General features: G+C 36.7%; 1 protein-coding gene across 2 annotated transcripts; it reads right to left on the bottom strand.

Annotated features, from left to right (window-relative positions):
* Window positions 1–6,909: 6,909 nt before the first annotated feature.
* cacng6b (calcium channel, voltage-dependent, gamma subunit 6b) lies at window positions 6,910–10,154 on the bottom strand. 2 transcript variants are annotated; one of them, XM_053632583.1, is made up of 5 exons: window positions 9,890–10,154; window positions 9,238–9,625; window positions 8,295–8,369; window positions 7,868–8,005; window positions 6,910–7,626 (listed from the first exon to the last, which is right to left on the bottom strand). In XM_053632583.1, the coding sequence occupies exons 2-5, from the start codon at window positions 9,593–9,595 to the stop codon at window positions 7,406–7,408; spliced, it is 792 nt and encodes a 263-aa protein (XP_053488558.1). In that variant the 5' UTR covers window positions 9,596–9,625; window positions 9,890–10,154; the 3' UTR covers window positions 6,910–7,405. The 2 variants fall into 2 exon arrangements, with proteins under 2 accessions (XP_053488558.1, XP_053488476.1); XM_053632501.1 differs by having other exon boundaries at window positions 9,238–10,154.
* Window positions 10,155–18,540: the final 8,386 nt, after the last annotated feature.

Here is an 18,540-nt window from a genome sequence, read left to right as displayed (position 1 = left end):
TTTGGGGCATTACCAGATTACCAGATCCCTCACTAAGACAAAGAGGGAGTATATATATATATATATATATATATATATATATATATATATATATATATATATATATAAAGAGCACCATAGATGTTCCTGTAGGACAGTGTATTGTAAAGTGACTTCTATCTTCTATCCAAAACTGTGCTTTCTACACGATTGAGGAGACCAAGAGATGTATGTAAAAAAAAAATTATAAAAAATAAAAAAATAAAAAACTTAGATAAAAATGATGGGTAGATCACATTGTGGGAAACGAATGCCAATGTATAATGTCATTATGCATAACTATATTTAAAGTCACAAGCAAGTGGGGCCAGGATGAGGCTTTTATTAAATCTGAGGGGCAGAAACTGTGTGAAGCTTGAGAAAGTACATATATATCTACAGTATATTGGACACTGTCCAACTAATGTCCAGATTGAATCAGATCGGACTTGAGTCCTTTGTGCCATGTGACCATGCCAGCATCCCCATGGCCAGGCTCCCACACAATGAACTTTCACTGTGCTGCACCTGATCCTATTAGACCTTTGACCTTTCTGCTTCTTCCAATGAAACATTCTATCACATGTAAACGATCTGCCAACTTCAATCTATATAAAGCCAACATGGGACATGGGATAGAGTGCAAAACAGCCATCAACAGAAACACACACACACACACACACACAAGCACACACAAACACATGCACACACACACACACACACACACGCACACACAAACACACACTCTCTCTCTCTATTGCAAATGGGTGTTTTTTTAAACCACTATAAAAATGCAAAAACTACAGACTACATTCATGTGAGCAACTCTAAACATGTAGTGAGAATAGATATATCCACACACAAAAAAACAGTTTATCTAAATGTGTGATAAACTGAAACACTGTATTGCACGAATTTTCTATATATAAAAAAACAACAACAACAAGACAATCTTGGTGTGATGTCATTTGTCTTTTGGCTCATGTTTCACCAGGAAGGAAATACACCACTACAGACAGCGTCATATGTTCTATTAAAGGGAGATATAGGGTGTATTTATGTATTTATATATATAAATACACACACACACACACACACACACACAGCTGGGATACAAGCTCAAGTGTCCACCTGAAGGCTCTGGTCTCATTCTTGTGCATTTTTTTTATTACACAAACAAATAAACACACACACGCACCCCGTGGAAATTGTTGGCTTTTTTGACATATCTGGACAAGCAAACATTTGATCCTCTTTGAAACAGTGCCTGTTAATAAAGTTGATACATTTGAACAAAACCACAAGGAAAATTTGAATTTTCGATCATTTATTCAGAAATATAAATAGATGTGTTATTCTTCTGTGGAAAAAGTAAGTACACCCTTGTCCTCTGAAGCTAGTATTGCCCCCTTTAGCGGAACTACTTCTTGTAGGCATTTTGCATAATTGTCCACAAGGCTTGCTGGAATTTTTGACCACCTTTTCATGTAATGTTCTTTCAGTTGCAAGGTTTCTTGCATGTACTGCACACTTTAATTTTCCACACAACATTTCAATGAGATTGACTAGGCCATTCCATAACCTTCAATTTCTTCTTTTTGAGCCATTCCTTGGTGGATTTGCTAGAGTGCTTAGGATGGCCTCATATTATCTTCAAGCACTCTTTGATATGATGCAGAATCCATAGTTGAATCAATGAATGCAAGCTGTCCAGTCCCTGAGGCAGTGAAGAAACCCCAAACCATAACATTTCCACCACCGTGATTCACAGGTGGTATGAGGTGCTTCTCTTGAAAGCTGTCTTTGGTCTGTACCAAACATGTCTGCGGTTACTGTGGCCAAACAACTCTATTTTTGATTCGTCTGTCCAGAGCACATTATTCCAAAAGGCCTGGTCTTTGCCTATATGCTCATTGGCAGACTGTAGTCTTGCAAAGGCTTTTTCCTGGCATGCTTCCCATGCCGGTCACATTTGTGCAATCTCTTTCAGATTGTAGAGGCATGCCAGTTGCAAGACTTACTAGCAGATCCTGTAATGAAATTTTGGGGTTCTTGGAGACTTCTTTTTGCATGAAACAGTCTGCTCTTGGGCTGAATTTGCTGGCATGGCCAGTCCTAGAGAAATTGATAATCATTTAAAATCTGCCCCATTTGTAGATTATGATCCCTACAGCGGAATGGTGTATTTCAAATAATTTGGAGATCTTTTTTTAATCCCTTGCCAGACTCACAGACATCCACAACCTTACAGAACTCTTTAGATCTTGGCATGATGACACTATACACCTCAGTAACAGAGGGAACACCAGACACTAGATATGAGAGGGGTATAAATAAGACAGGTTCCACCTGCACTCCATAAACAGGTTCTAATCAATGGCACCCAATCTTGAACACCCGATTCTAAATTTATGGATTTGATAGTGTGATAAATGTAGGGGTATACTTACTTTTTCATGTTACTGGTCTGTTTTTTGTTCATTTAAATTGTGAAAATTACTACAAAATGTCAATTTTATGTCATTTCATAGAGTGTATCAACTTCATTAATAGGCACTGTTTCAAAGACTATCAAATGTTTGCTTGTCCAAATATATATACAGTGCTCTCCAGTAATATTGGTACCCTTAGTAAATGTGAGCAAAGACGTCTGTGAAAATTTGTCTAAAAAATTCACAAAAATACTCTGCTCTCATGGACATCAAACAATTGCAAACAAAACACAGGTTTATCACACAAAATAATATTTGTTAAATATATTTGTGCCACAATTATTGGCATCCTATTAGTAAATACTGTTCTACCTTCCTTTGCCAAGATAACTTCTTGAGTCTTCTCCTATAATGCCTGATGAGGTTGGAGAATACATAGCAAGGGATCTGACACCATTCCTCCATATAGAATCTCTCCAGATTCTTCAAATTTCGAGGTCCACACTGGTGGCCTCTCCTCTTCAGTTCACCCCACAGGTTTTCTATGGGTTTCAAGTCAGGGGACTGGGATGGCCATGGCAGGACCTTAATTTTGTGGTCAGCAAATCATTTTTGTGTGGATTTTGATGTATGTTTTGGATCATTGTCCTGCTGGAAGATCTAACCACGGCCCATATTAAGCTTTCTGGCAGAGGCAGTCAGGTTTTCATTTAATCTGTTGATATTTGATATCTGTTGATATCTGTTGATATTTGATCGAGTCCATGATGACATGTATCCTAACAAAATGTCCAGGTCCTCTGACAGAAAAACAGCCCCAAAACATTAAAGAGCCACCACCATATTTAACCATGGGCATGAGGTACTTTTCCGTATGGAAACCTCTCTGTGTGCACCAAAACCACCTCTGGTTTTTATTGCCAAAAGGCTCTATTTTGGTTTCATCTGACCATAGAACCTGATCCCATTTGAAGTTCCAGTAATGTCTGGCAAACTGAAGACGCTTAAGTTTGTTTTTGGATGAGAGTAGAGGCTTTTTTCTTGAAACCATTCCAAACAACTTGTGTTGATGTAGGTGGCTTCAGATTGTGGTTTTGGAGACTTTCTGACCCCAAGACACAACTAACTTTTGCAATTCTCCAGCTGTGATCCTTGGAGATTTTTTGGCCACTCGAACCATCCTCTTCAAAGTGCATTGAGACAATATAGACACGCGTCCAATTCCAGCTTGATTCATAACATTTCCAGTTGACTGGAACTTCTTAATTATTTCCCTGATGGTGGAAATGGGCATCTGTGTGTGCGTGTGTCTGTGCGTGTGCGTGTGTGTGTGTGTGTGTGTAATGGATGAGAAACAATGAGGCTATACAATTGACTGTCATACACCAAGCAGACAGCAAAGAGCTCTGGGAGACCTGCAAATGAGAGGCGTTGTGCATAGTTAACACCTTAGGATAATATTTCTCACTCACATCAATTTTTATGTGCTCATATGAACCATGCACTAATTTTAACCCAAGTGAAATACAAAAGGCAGAGTGTGAGGGGGGAAAAAACAACACTCCTGTGTGCAAAAGATTTAATTCTCAAGCAAAACTATACAGTGAAGGCGACATATACATTGAAACAAAATAGGACCTCAAAAAAAGAGTTATTTTATATATTTTATATAACAGCGGAAAGGGTTATTAACAGGGTGAAAATGAAAAAAAAAGCTTTCCAGAGTGAAATATAAACACGTTATTTACAGCCTGTGTGTAAGGTCTGTGTATAATACAAAGTAAAAAAAAAAAATACAGCATACATCATTTACATGTCATACAGTAAGAACGTACAGAATACATTTTACATAATTTAAGAGAGAATCAATGTTCATTTCCAAAATATTCAAAGCCACTAATAAGCACTAATCTAGCATACTGTAGCTGAGTATCATGTATGAAGAGCATGTTGATTTCTGAAATCTGAAAGACTTATTGATTGGTTAAGAAATGTTTCATGTAATTTATATATTACATGCAACAAGTGGCATAAAATTTAGCTGAATGTTATAAAGCTGACACCAGCTTTGTTGAGCTGAACTGATTTTTGCTAACCCATAATGCATATTCATATAGCACCGTATGCTGGCTGTTAATGAAATCAAATGAGATTAAGATATGTCAGACCAACCAACACAATATAAAACTCCTTCAGCTCTTCTGTAACAGTCCCCCAGGTAGCTTGGTCTATGTAGTTTAGTTTTTTACTGTTTAATTATGAAACAGAATGGCTGCTGGGGAAATACTATGCAGTGCTGGCATAGAGACCCAAATACAAACAAGACAAAATTAACTGCTGAGAAGAGAAGCTCCGATTTTGTTTTTCCCATTTTTAAAAAAATTTTTTTTGACAGGGCAATGAATATTCAAAGAAAAAAACATAGCTAATATTACCATGTGACTTCTTAATGTACTCTCATCTGTGAGTCTGAGCTTTTCCTGTATGATCTCATTTCTTTGAACTTAATCACATCCCTTTGATGCGTCCCTTTACCCACAGCACTGACACACACTCTTTGACACAGACTGTGGCCAATCAGTAACAAGCATGTGATGTTCAATAAGGACATGCTGTTCTGCTTTAAGTGTGTTTTTGTGTTTCCAAATTTTCCATCATGTTTCCTGGGAAGTTCATTTTTACGAGTTGGGAAGTCATAATTACGACGTCAAGTGTGTTCAAGTCATTTTGGTCAGAGCAAGATGGTGATGTATCTCCTCTTAATTAACTATTAAAAAAGAGATTTTTTTTAAAACTGTACTTTAAGGAAATGAAAAGCATTGAATTTGCATCAGGTATGTTTTCGCTTTTTTATGCTTTTAAGCAATTTATGAAACTTTATCATTACATATTATATCGTAATTGTACAATGCTTTCATATTTTGTGCAGGCACTCGTGCAGGTTTGCTACATATACAAAACACATAATAACTGAAATCAGTTTCTGAGACTAGTAAACATTCAATTTCAACTAATTTACCATCAACTACAGACGTTGCATCCATTGATTCCACCATGTTTTCTTACTGACATGTCCCCAACTCAGAAACTCAGAGCTTCCTGAGAAAGAGTTTCCTACTCATAATTCTGACTTTGTGGTAGCATTCAACTCGTAAATACGATCTATCTGACATGACTTGAACGCTCCATAAAGCTGTTTGCTTTTTTTTGTTTTGTTCTCATGTTTTTAATTTTGCTTTTACAATTACATTTACATTTATGGCATTTTCTGACACCCTTATCCAAAGTGATTTACATATCTCATTTATATAACTGAGCAGTTGATTGTTGCTCAAGGGCCCAACAGTGGCAGCTTGGTGGTGATGGGATTTGAACTTATGACCTTCTGGTCAGAAGTCCAATGCCACCAAGCTATCACTGCCACAATGCTTGTGTTTATGAATTTATTGTCATGCTGCTGAATCTGCTGTTGCATTTGGGGGTTTGTTGTTGTGCTTATTGAATTTCTGTATCTGTTATTTTGCATTTACAGGCCACCATAGTAAATAGCTTTTAACCAAATTCTAACCAAAGGATATATGAGAGTGCTCTGAAGTTCTGAATTTTCCTGACAAAGCTTTCAAACCTTTCCAGACAAAGCCCACCACTTGAACCTGATGGGAATGACTACAGATGTAAAATGCAAAGAAAATGGCAGGTACAGTCAGGAGAATTTTCTATTAAAACCTGATCAAATATGAAGGAAAATGAACGTAACTTAAAATGATGCGGAATGTTCCAGAGTGAGAGGTGGGCCATCTTACTTAAAGCTAATGACAAGCATATGTAAATACTACTTATTAATCTTTCACCAAGCAATTTTTTTTTCTGTGAGCGTACTTCATTTATAAAATAAGGTCATTTGGAACAGCTGAAGTTTCACATGCAATAGATCCTAGCACTTTGAAGTAACCTAAATTTTTAATAATATCTTGAACATTACAAGTCAGCCATTATCAGCCATTATCTGTGTACTGTACGGAGCTAATGCTGCATTCACAATCTTTTGGGAACCGGAAAATTTCAGGCGATTTCTGAATGGCCCTCCAGCTCAATTCCCACTCTGAAATCAGACTTTCTCCAAGCTGGAGTTCTCTGATTTCATTTAACATGACGGTGCCAATAGGAAAAAGTAAGGAAAATATCTAGTAGTTGTTTCATGCTTTATAACTAGACTTGTTTTTATTTGTGTTTGATAATAATAAATAATTGAACTGAAATGAACAATTTTTTTAAAAGTCAAACTGCACACTGCCATGTTCTTTTAGTGCTATCAGTGATGAACCACCATAATATACATACATATATACATACACACACACACACACACACACACACACACACACACATATATATATATATATATATATATATATATATATATATATATATATATAACACTTCCACTTTTAAAATACTATACTTGTTATATTCACACAAAAATCAAACAACAAATTACTTTTTTCCAACTTTACAGTGGAAGTGTGTGGAGATTTTGAGATAAGAAGGAAGAACATTCAGAGTGGAGATCCTGGGCATCAAGAATGCAGCTTATGATGAAGATCATTATGTCCCTTAACAGTAACAGCTGACTAACAGCTGGTGTCTATTATCTAATAAAAATCAAACAACACAAGCTATTTTTCATATAGCTTATTCTAATGTTTCATGTAGCTTACCCAATAAAGTGGCCACTTAATTCAGCATTTTCTAAAATCTAATTTTGGTGTCAATAAATTGGCAGAAATCATACAATTTTATGTACCATTGCCAGTCGTTGCAACCTGTTAGTCTTTAATTCTGTCAGCATATTTATAAGTATTTATAAGTACATTTTTTTTATAAATATTTATAAGTATTTATAAGCATATTTATAAGTAAAAAAAAAATTAAATAAAATAAAAGAGTTCAGTTTGCTAGGCACTGTTGTTTTGGTGCATTATGCATTTCCTGAAAGGATTAAAGGGTAAAGAAAACAACAGGAAGAGAATGCCGCCAACAAGAAGGATGGCCCCGGCTGAGCCTACACATGCCACTGACCAGGAGAACTCATAGTGCAGAGGGACACTGTGATCACTCGCCAGCAATGCCAGTACTGATTGGTGGAAAACTAAGATGGACAGCAGGATCAGGATGCCTGAGAGAAATGTAGAGAAAGAAAGAAGCCAAAAGATGAGAGCAGGCATGAAACAAAGGCATAAGCATTTGAAACTGGTTGCAACTGGGATTACGAAACAAAGGGGGGAAAAAAGAGTGTTTTCTTTTCCTGAGAAATCTTTCTCATATTTACAGAAGCTTAAGTGGACAAACTTACACTTCTGTAAGGAATGTCTTCAGACATACAAAAAGTTATGTCAAATATTAAGAAAGAGGGTCACCTGAGATGAGGAAGCAGACAGAAGCAGGCTTGAGGAGGAAAGGTACACTCTTCGTGAGAGACATAATAATACACACGGAACCCATCATCATTAAAAACAAACTGAACACTGCCAACATCGCTGATGCCAGACTCAAATCTGAATCAGGGAGAGAGAGAGAGAGAGAGAGAGAGAGAGAGAGAGATCAAAATGTTCAAATATTAGTTATTTTTCTGTATAGTGTGTTGCTTGGGGAACTGGGAGATCTCAGGAGAGATGTTCCTCTTTTTAGTGCCTCTAAGACGAATGAGGAAGATATGGGTAAGAAAAGCAGACAATGAGTGTTAGCATGGGTCAAAGGATGGGACTGAAGATGAAAGGAAAGGATGTCAGAAGAGGAAGACAAAAAAGAAAGCAGTTACATTTACTTTTATATGTTGAAACTTACTTTTATCTGTTGTTTTCTTAAAAATAACAGCATTTTCTCCCGAAGTGTAGAACTTAAAATATGTGCAGTTAGACTCTGAGAAAAAACAAGAGGATGAAACACAGTTGGATCAACAGGTTAACTAGGTTTTAGTTAGTTAACTAAGGCATTCCTACTGCTAAAATAAATGTCAGGTAAAAGACAGGACTTTCTGCAGCAATCAAAGTTATGACAAATAAGGCCAGTGTGTGACATTTTGTTATGCTATTGTGTTCAGCTGTGTGGTTTTGTACAACCTATATAATTCGATCAGATTTCAAAATTCACTGTTGGAATTGCTATAAAATAAAGTCCACAGTGTAAATGGTGAGACTGGCAGTAGAAATACACTGCTCAGCAACCTTTACTATTACTTTCAGGTACATGCATACAGCTGCTCTTAGATATGCCTAGGGTAACTTAGGTTAGTGAAATGAAAAAATGATCAGAGCAACAACCTTATGTGACATTTTGAATTCATTATATACACGATACAGTGAAAATGAATGTGTTATATTTGCCAAGAAATTCTCCTCCAACTGTTCAGGTTAATTACCTGCTTACAGATAATTAAGCACGATCTGCAAGAGCTTGCTAACATCTGCATGCTGTTGCAAAATATGCCAGCAATGCAGACAGTATAATAATAATAATAATAATAGTTGTTGATATTATTATTGGTATTATTGGTATTATTAATTAATTTGTGTTATTCATATACATATATGTGTAGTACAGAAATCCTCCAGAGAAATAGTATCACATGTAACATAGGTTCAGATATAAATACTATCTAAGCATTTGATGTAACACACTTTTTTTCATGTGTGTGTGTGTGTGTGTGTGTGTGTGAGTGAGAGAGAGAGAGAGAGAAAGAGAGAGAGAGAGAGAGAGAGAGAGAGAGAGAGAGAAGCACACAACTGACCTCCAGGCAGCTCTGCAGGGCCACAACTGTCTCTCTCCGGGTCAATGTCGGACACCCAGAGTGTGCGTGTGCAGGCCTTCCACAGGCCATAGTGCACCAACTGACATGATTGGTTGTTTTGGAAGTGTTTGGGCTGTGCCAGTTCCACCCAGAATTCGGCACCCACGCCCAGCACGGTCAAAGTCACTCCCACAATGGCCACAAAAAATGCCATCTTGATCTTGCCCTCTTGGCCCTCAGTCATATGTGAGGATCTGGCTCTGGTTTTACTGCGCCCACCCCCTCCCCCAGCCCCGATTCCTACATGCCCACCCACTCGTGCATCATCTTCAGACTGCATGAAATAGTTAGACCACATTGTACCCGATGAATTTAACAGAGTTGAAGGCTGTAAAAATAAACAAAAGGGATTAAACAAATCCCTTGTAGAAAAAATTTAAGAATATAAAGATTTTAAAAAATAATAATAATAATAATAAATTAAGTGGGTTAAATTATAAATTAAGTTAGGTATGAGATTGATGAGAAATTGATATAAAGAATCAGAATGAAAATGTATAAAGGAAAAATGAATGAGGGATTAAATTCAATGAAAGGACAAAGTTAAGAGGTAAGCAGTGCAGTAAAGTTAGGGGAGATCAAACAAACTAACTAATGGAAGGATGAGACGGGAGTGAATACAAGAAGATCTTCCAGATCAGTAGTCACAGTCCTCATTGAAGAGACTGAAAGAAATGAAATAACACACTGAGTATTTCAGATCTTAAGAAGAATGAATTACATTATGTAACTCATTAATGTACAACTGATGAGTGACAAACTACACAATTTGACACACACACAAAATTCATGCTGAAAGAATGCTTTAAGAAAAATTATTACAGTTCATGTAGTTTTTTAAAAAGTTATTTACAGTTGATATAAAAAAATATATTCACCCTTGCTGTAAAAGTGCATCTTTTTGAGATGCAAAAAATTAAACCAAGATCTTTTCTGCCTTTAATGTGATATAGCAACCAACAAGTTATTTTTAACTGAAAATAACCTGGTTGCATAAGTGTGCATATTCTTTTATAATGGGGGCACGTGGCTGTGCTCAGAATGAGCCAATCACATTCAGACTCATGTTTGAACATGGGGTAAAATAAAGTAGATGAAGTAACAAAGTAATAATTATACAGCTTTCATCAAGGAAGTGATTCTGATTAGCCCCCAAATAAAGATCAGCTGTATCTGTTAGATTTTCTTGACATTATCTTGCTTTCATCCGACTCATGAAGCCATGGTCCACAAAGAGCATGCAAAGCATATAAAGGAACTCATTGTCAAAAGACATCGATCAGGAGGAGGAGTACAAGAGAATTTCCAAAACCTTAGTAAACACACCATGAAGACCACAAGTGGAGAAAATGGGACATCACACGGTCATCACCAATAGCGGGATGTCCCTTCAAACTTGATGAAAGGACAAGAAGAAACTTATTGGGGAGGCTGCCAAGAGACCTACAGCAACATCAAAGGAGCTGCAGGAATATCTGGAGAGCACTACTCACACCCTGCATGTGCCAGAAATCTCTGCTCTTCTTCACATGTCTGGGCTATGGGGTAGGGTGGCTAGACAAAAAAATCTTACTCGTGAAAAAAACAAACAAACATCCAATACCACCTAAAACACCCCAAACCATGAGGCAACACGATTACGATCTGATAAGACCAAGGTAGAACATTTTGGGCATAATTCTAAAAGATATATTTGCTGCAAAAACAAGGCAGCTTATCACCGAAAGAACACCATACCTACTGTGAAGCATGGTGGTGGCAGCATCATGCTATGTAGTTGCTTCTCTTCAGCTGGGACTGGGGCTATATTCAAGACTGAGGGAATTATGGATAGCTCCAAATCTATTTTGGCACAAAATCTGCAGGACACTATTAATCAGCTAAAAAAATGACCTTCAAGCACAACAATGAAAAAAAGGACAAAAAAGGTCAATTAAGAAATGGCTTCAGAAGATCAATGCTTTGGAATAGTCAGAGTTCAGATCTAAATCCTTTTCAAAACCTCTGGAATGACTTGAAGAGGGCTGGGCATAGAGATCTCCTCACATTTTAATAGATTTGGACCATTTTTGCAATGAAGAGTGGAATAACATTGCCAAATTATCACGTGCCTAGTTGGTAGACTCTTACCTAAAAAGATTATGCTGTAATACACGCGAAAGGTTCTTTATCAAAGGATTAGGTTATTGGTAGTGGTTAGGATATTGAACTTCTGATCTGAAGGTTGTGAGTTCAAATCCTAGCACTGCCAAGCTGCCACTGCTCTGTTGTATAAATGAGATAAATGTAAGTAGCTCTGGATAAGGGCTTCTGCCAAACGTCTAACAAACACTTATGGAACTCGGTTAGGTTGTTTTTTTCTTAAATGTTTTCAATTTGTATTCCACCTTAATTTTGCTGGTTGCTATATCACATTAAAGATGGAAAATGATCTGACATGATTTGTCGGTTTCTCTTTTTTTTTTATTTAAGATATCTAAAATCTAAAATATCAGATTTTTACAGAGGTATGTAGGCTTTTTTATATCCACTATAACTGTGTGTTACAGCAAAACGACTCAGTTATCACCAGCAGCATAACGTTTGTAATTATATTGAAATCACATGATCACCAGCCTCAACAAATTGGTAGGTTAGTGAGAAATTCCATAAAACAGGACACCACCTCATCTACTTAGGCTTGTCCTGTACTATGCAAGAGATGACTGGATAAAAAAAAAAACCTGACTTTGATACATCCAAAGCTTCCATATTTTATGCCTCTTTGATGTTCTCATCATATGCATCTAATTCAGCAAAACATGCAGCCATGATATGATGCCTGATACTTGGAAAGAACATAATATCAATAAGCCAATAATATCTTTATTACATTCACTTATTTTTGTAAAGTTTACTTCCAGTAAGGTGAAAGATTAATTCAGGTCAGACAGTGTGTACTATTCAATATTAAACCTGTTTGTGTGGCTTATCTCTACACACTGATACAGGCCAGTGCAGTGTGGAGATTTGTGGACTTCAAAAATTACATGTAATACACATAACTGTGTTAAGTAAGGAATAAAACATGACGGGCTGTGCTGTATAAATATAAAAATAAATAAAAATAATCAATGATAGGGTGGTGCGATGGCTTACCATACCAACGTTGATAATTTTCTGATAACAGCAAATTCTGAAGTGTTTTATTTCTCTAACACCACAATATCTTTTTGGCTTGCTCATTTTGAGAGGCTAGTGAAGGAACACCTGTTTATAGTTGTCAAAAAAATTATGTTGGTCAATCAACAGGTGTTCCTTCACTAGCCTCTCAAAATTAGCAAGCCAAAAAGATATTATTGAGAAACCCTCTGCAAAGCCCTCTGTCCTGAAAATTTTCTCATGTCTGAAATCTTAAAAAGCTCAAAGCCGATACACTGGAGACTCCTGGCAAAAATGCTAAATAAATGTCTTTTCACAGAAATCTTCACCGTATTGTTCAACAATTACTCACGTTTTTTCATATCAGTTTATGGAGCATCTACCACACTCATCACAGTCCCTGTATAAGCTGTTACTATAGGAATGGTAGCGTGTTAGGACAAGCACCTGAATCTAAATGAATTACAATCAGCAACACAGTCAGAACTGCTGTTCAACACCTTCTGACCAATCTGATTCGAGCTTTCAACAGTGCTGTGATATGATATTTGGATAATTTGGACAATAAACAGAACATTCTAGGACTAAATACTGGCAGCCACCATTCAACCTGACACATTCATTTTGCCAATTCAATTCCATGACTATTAATTAAACCATTAGATCTTATTGTTTTTTGAGAACTTACTTGTATTAATAGATGGAATAAATATCCATCCCTCTATTTTTTATATCGCTAATCCTACACATTGTCACGGGAAAGCCTGGATCCTATCGCAGGGAGCTTGGGGAACAAGGTCGGAGACACCCTGGTTGGAGTGCAAACCCATTGCAGGGCACAATCACACACACATTCACACACTATGGATAATTTGGACATACCAGTCAGCCTACAATGAATGTCTTTGAACTGGGGGGGCAGGATCAAAGTAACCGGAGGAAATGGGGAGAACATGCAAACTTTGCACACACAGGGCGAGGCAGGATTCGAACCCCCAACCCCAGAGGTGGGAGGCAAACATACTAACCACTAACCACTATGCCCCCCAGATTGAATAAATATCGGTTAAGGGAAATTGTGTAAAGTGTTACTACAACAACTCTAACCATTACCAACTAATGCAAAAACATGACACTTATAGCCATGAGACTAGCAGTGATGCTAAGAGCCAGACAGGCTTGAACACTGCAGAAACATTACTGAACACGACCATTCCAGCCATTTCTAAGTAAAATAGTTAAGAATGTATATACAGTCATTACAGAAAAGCTAAGCTAGAGAAGACAGGCCCAAGACAAACACTGAAACACTTACTCCAACACAGGCTAAAATTATCCCACACAGAATCTCCTCTTATGCAGAACGCATGTGTCTAACCATTACCCACTACTGCAAAACATGACACTTACAGCCATGAGACTAGCAGCAATCATTAACACTGGTATGAAAAATTCAGACATGCATTAGGCAAAGGTGAGAATTCGATCAAACTGGAAGACATTAAATAAACCAACACTCAAGATGGCTCAAGATTGTTTTAACAGTTTAACATGCAGTCCTAGAAGAGATCAATTATCATCCCAGTAAATATCATATGTCCCTATGTACGCACACACACGTTTATCTTTGTCAGGGTGTTCCTTTGACATAATTTTAATATTTGGACATAATTATTAATGCAGATAATTAATGCTTTGCATACAACTAAACCTAACCTTAAAAACAGTCTTCCTCCTGTGGAGCAGAACTATCAAATCTGTCAGATATTTCTATCCTTGTGGGGACATTTGGTCTCCACCAAGGTATAAAAACGCATTTCAAGGCACAAGAAATGAACTGCGAATGGAACAAGTGCCATTTCTTATATAATAGAATAACTTGTCAAAACACACCGTTTTCTAGACAGAATTCTATACCTGTTTCTGGTATAGTCTATAATGTTTCTCAAGAGTGGACGTTTTATATACACAGTAAGCCAGCTACTTTGGCCCTTGCAAGCTGACATATAAAAAACTACTCGTTTCTAACAACTACATACTATATACAGTTATATAGAAGCAACAGATTAACATGTACTTCAGCGCATTATTTTCTCATCGGTCAGATAAAACTAGATATTAGCAATTATAAAGTGTAATGAAAACTCTGACCTGTAGCCTGGCTGGGCGCAGCTCTGAGTATCAAATACATGAGGCGCCACAGAAAGCGGGCAATAGGGTGGGTAGAGAGAGAGAGAGAGAGAGAGAGAGAGAGAGAGAGAGAGAGAGAGAGATAAAGAGTGAGGGAGGGGGAGAGACAGGTCAACAGGCAGACATGTGTCTAGGGGTGGAGGTAGCATGTAGAGTAATGGTCTGAATCTGAGTTTGCTTTCAGGCTGCTACATTGTAATCTGTGCATATGAATTTTGGTCCAACTTTACGCTGATCCAGATTACACACAGCAAATGGGTAGTTTACTTGTACAAAGGAAAATTTTAATTTGAGAGTGTCAGTCAGCACACATATGTCTATAAGTGTGTGTGAAGATTCTATTTTCGACAACCACCTGTTAATGACATTATGAGCGTGGGAGTTACAGTTGCAGAGAGAGAGAGAGAGAGTGAGAGAGAGAGAGAGAGACAGAGAAAGCTGCTAGAGAACTGTTTGTGCAGAGAGAAGGTACAGTGGAGGAAACAAGTATTGGACGTGTCAATATTTTTTTCAGTAAATATATTTCCAATGAGGTTATTCATGTGAAATTTTCACCAGACATCAGTATTAACTCAAGAAATCCACACATATAAAGAATTCACAACAATAAAGACCATAAATAAAGTTATGTGTAATAAAGTGGAATGACACAAGAAAAAGGTATTGAACACGCTAAGAAAAAGCAGTTCTCCAGGGCAAGGTAAGGCAAGGAACCAGCTGAAATCTGTAAGTAGTTAGAAAGTAATTATACCCCCTATCTGTGCAAATTAATATCAGCTTTGGTTAGTAAATTGATGGTCTATTTAAAGGTCTATTATCCTCAAGTGGAACATCACTCTACAAGATTTCTGACCAGGAAATCAGAAGAATAGTCAGGAGAGGAGCCTGAGAGCCAAGTACCACTCGGAAAGAGCTCCAGAAACACTTGGAGGCAGCAGGTGCTATCGTCACAGAAAAAACAATAGGCAATGCACTCCACTGCTCATGCTCACCCCACAAGACTCCAAGGCATGTCGAAGCTCGTTTAAAGTTTGCTACAACTCATTTAGACAAGCCTATGAAATACTGTTAGAGTGTAGTCTGGTCAGAGGAGAGCAAAATTGAACTTTTTGGCTGTCATACTACACACCATGTTTGGAGAAGAAATGGCACTGCACATCCCCCTAAAAACATTATACCAACAGTGAAGTTTGGAGGTGGAAGCATCATGGTGTGGGGCTGTTTTTCATCACATCGTACTGGCAGACTTCTTATACTTGAAAGAACGATGAATGGAGCCCTTTACCGGGAGATTCTTGAGAAGAATCTGCTGATATCCACCAGGATGATGAAGATGAGACGTGGCTGGACCTTCCAATAGGACAACGATATAAAGCATACAGCAAAGAAAACTGTCAATTGGTTTCAGAGAAAAAATCAAGGCTTTAGAATGGCCCAGTCAATCACCTGACTCAAATCCAATTGAACAAGATATAAAGACAATATGTTTAGAAGAATGGGCCAAAATCACACCTGAATACTGCGGCCCATTAATTTCTTCAGACAGGAAGCGTCTTGAAGCTGTCATTACAAACAAAGGCTTCTCCACTAAGTGTTAAATAAATTTCTGTTAGCGTGTTCAATACTTTTTTCCTGTGTCATTCCACTTTATTACATATAACTTCATTTATGGACTTTAATGTTGTGAATTCTTTATATGTGTGGATTTCTTGAGTTAATACCAAAGTCTGGTGAAAATTTCATGTGTATAGCCTCATTGGAAATATATTTACTGAAAAAAAATGTTGACATCCTTATTTCCCCCACTGTATGCTTTAATTGAGAAATAGGAGAGAGAATAGGGCAAGGAAAGACTAACTGGGGGGAAAAGAGTACAACTTATCTCAGAGAACAAAGATAATATTCAAAGACATTTTAGCATAGTATTTTGCTGTAAAGAGTTTGAGATTTGACTGGTTACAGAGCCAGGGCTAGTAGAAATCTGGGGAAAAACTTACCACTGTATTTATTTTGCACTTTAACTGATTTTTAAGTATGTATATTTAAATTTTGGCATGCATACTTAAAATTCTAGTAGGCATGCTTATTTTTTAAGTATGCATACTTACAATTCCAGTATGCATACTTATTTTTCGAGTATGCATATAAACTTTGTGTTCATACTTTACTTGTGTGCAACTTAAAAAAAATCATACATATTTTGCACACTTATTGTTAAGTTTTTTTTTTACTGATTTGTACTTTCACATTTCTTTGCTTAAAGACTTCTATGTATCAGTAAATTAGGTAAACATTGCTTACTTAATTATTCCATATGGTAAGCTAGTTAAATTTTGCATACTTATTGTTTAGTATTAACTTTAGCTTGCTCCTGCTGCAGTGGTGAGTTGGCATAATAAAAAAAAAATATAAGTGGAGCATCCATCAACTGAAAGCACACTGTCGGAGTTAAAATTTAAAGTAGCATTTTTGTATAGTTACTTCTGTTTCTGAATAAATAAGCATTATGCCACCAAGTCTGTTTTGATTTGAAGGACAGAAGCTGTACTAAATGACGAATAACCTAAAAATCACAAATTTGACACTTTTATATATGCAATTTATTAGAACCTTAAAATAAAATGACAGCTAAATAGTGAAAAAATTGTAATAATTGTTGTAATTATACGAATTAATGACAATTTGCTAATAGTTCATCACCTGAATCTTTCTAATTGGCATGGGCCTCCAGTCAGTGTTGTTCGTGCGGAATTCATTCAATGTTATCTAGATGAACTTTCTACAGTGAAAAAAACCCCCGTTTATTTAAAAAACAGTTAGTTGAGCTGAGGCTCAAACCCTATTCACTGGTATAATAAAACTGCATGTTACCACTACATTGTCCTAGCGCGCATACAAAACCTCCTTAACTTAAATACTATAGTTATTGTACTTGTACTATGAGACTTGATCATGATCACTTTATATTTTACATAATCTTGTAATTAGAAACGTTTAAATTAGGTTTATCATAAGTTCTGATGAGAAACGTAATATTTTTATGTGAACCATTCGACCACAAATTTCATTTTCATTGTACTGTGTTCAGCTATAGTATTTTGTTCCATGCGCCACCTGCTGGTTATTGTGTGAAGCACAACAAATGAATTTAAATTCTTAGAGCCATACTTGCAGTATACCGCGTGATCACACGTGACGAAACGCGTGATACCTTAAAGGCCACATCTATAGCTCTAGCTCTGTAACCAGTCAAATCCCAAACTCACAATTTTTACAGCAAAATACTATTATAGAGGACTTATATCTCTGAAAATTTCAGGTTCGTGTCTGGTCCCCCACCAGAGATATTTAACCCAAAAGTGAGAGGAATTAAAGAAAATTGCACTTTCTCACCCCTTAAAAATAACAGAAGTCTCAAACCTGAAGTGTTTTCTAATTGGCATGGGCCTCCAGTCAGTGACATACATACTATACTTACCTAGGTATCCCGTAAAAATTAAGACTGAGACTTGAACTCTTCCCATTATAAAAAAATGTAACCGTGAACAATGTTGAACATTACATTTTCACTTAAGGTCTAAGACTAAGGAACATAAATGTGCAAAATGTTTATATATGTTCATGTACCTCGTAATGTACTCTAGAGATCAGTTTTTGTTCCAAGAAGCTAGGAGCAACCTGAGCCAAGATATTTTGGTTTATACATAAACCAAGTAAAAAATAAAAATAAAAACAAACAAATAAATAAATCTAGTGGTTTTGCAATGCCAATACATAGATGTATAGAGGTAATCACTCAAAATACAAGCAACAAGGTCAAGCAACCTGTATTGGACCACTTAAGATGGAATAACCCATATCAGTTAACATGAACAAACCATGAATTTCAACATTCATACAACATAGGCAACA

Source organism: Ictalurus furcatus, chromosome 1 (genome assembly GCF_023375685.1).
Source record: "Ictalurus furcatus strain D&B chromosome 1, Billie_1.0, whole genome shotgun sequence".
Classification (NCBI taxonomy): Eukaryota; Metazoa; Chordata; class Actinopteri; order Siluriformes; family Ictaluridae; genus Ictalurus; species Ictalurus furcatus.
Note: the sequence above shows the minus strand (reverse complement) of the source record. Positions and strands in the feature narration are given on the sequence as shown.

Coding starts and splice junctions, on each gene's coding strand:
- cacng6b (XM_053632501.1), bottom strand. CDS start 9,595: ATGTGGTCTAACTATTTCATGCAGTCTGAAGATGATGCACGAGTGGGT. Junction 8,006..8,294: donor TAAGAAAACAACAGATAAAA/GTAAGTTTCAAC, acceptor TCCCTGATTCAG/ATTTGAGTCTGGCATCAGCG. Junction 7,627..7,867: donor TGTCTGCTTCCTCATCTCAG/GTGACCCTCTTT, acceptor CATTTCTCTCAG/GCATCCTGATCCTGCTGTCC.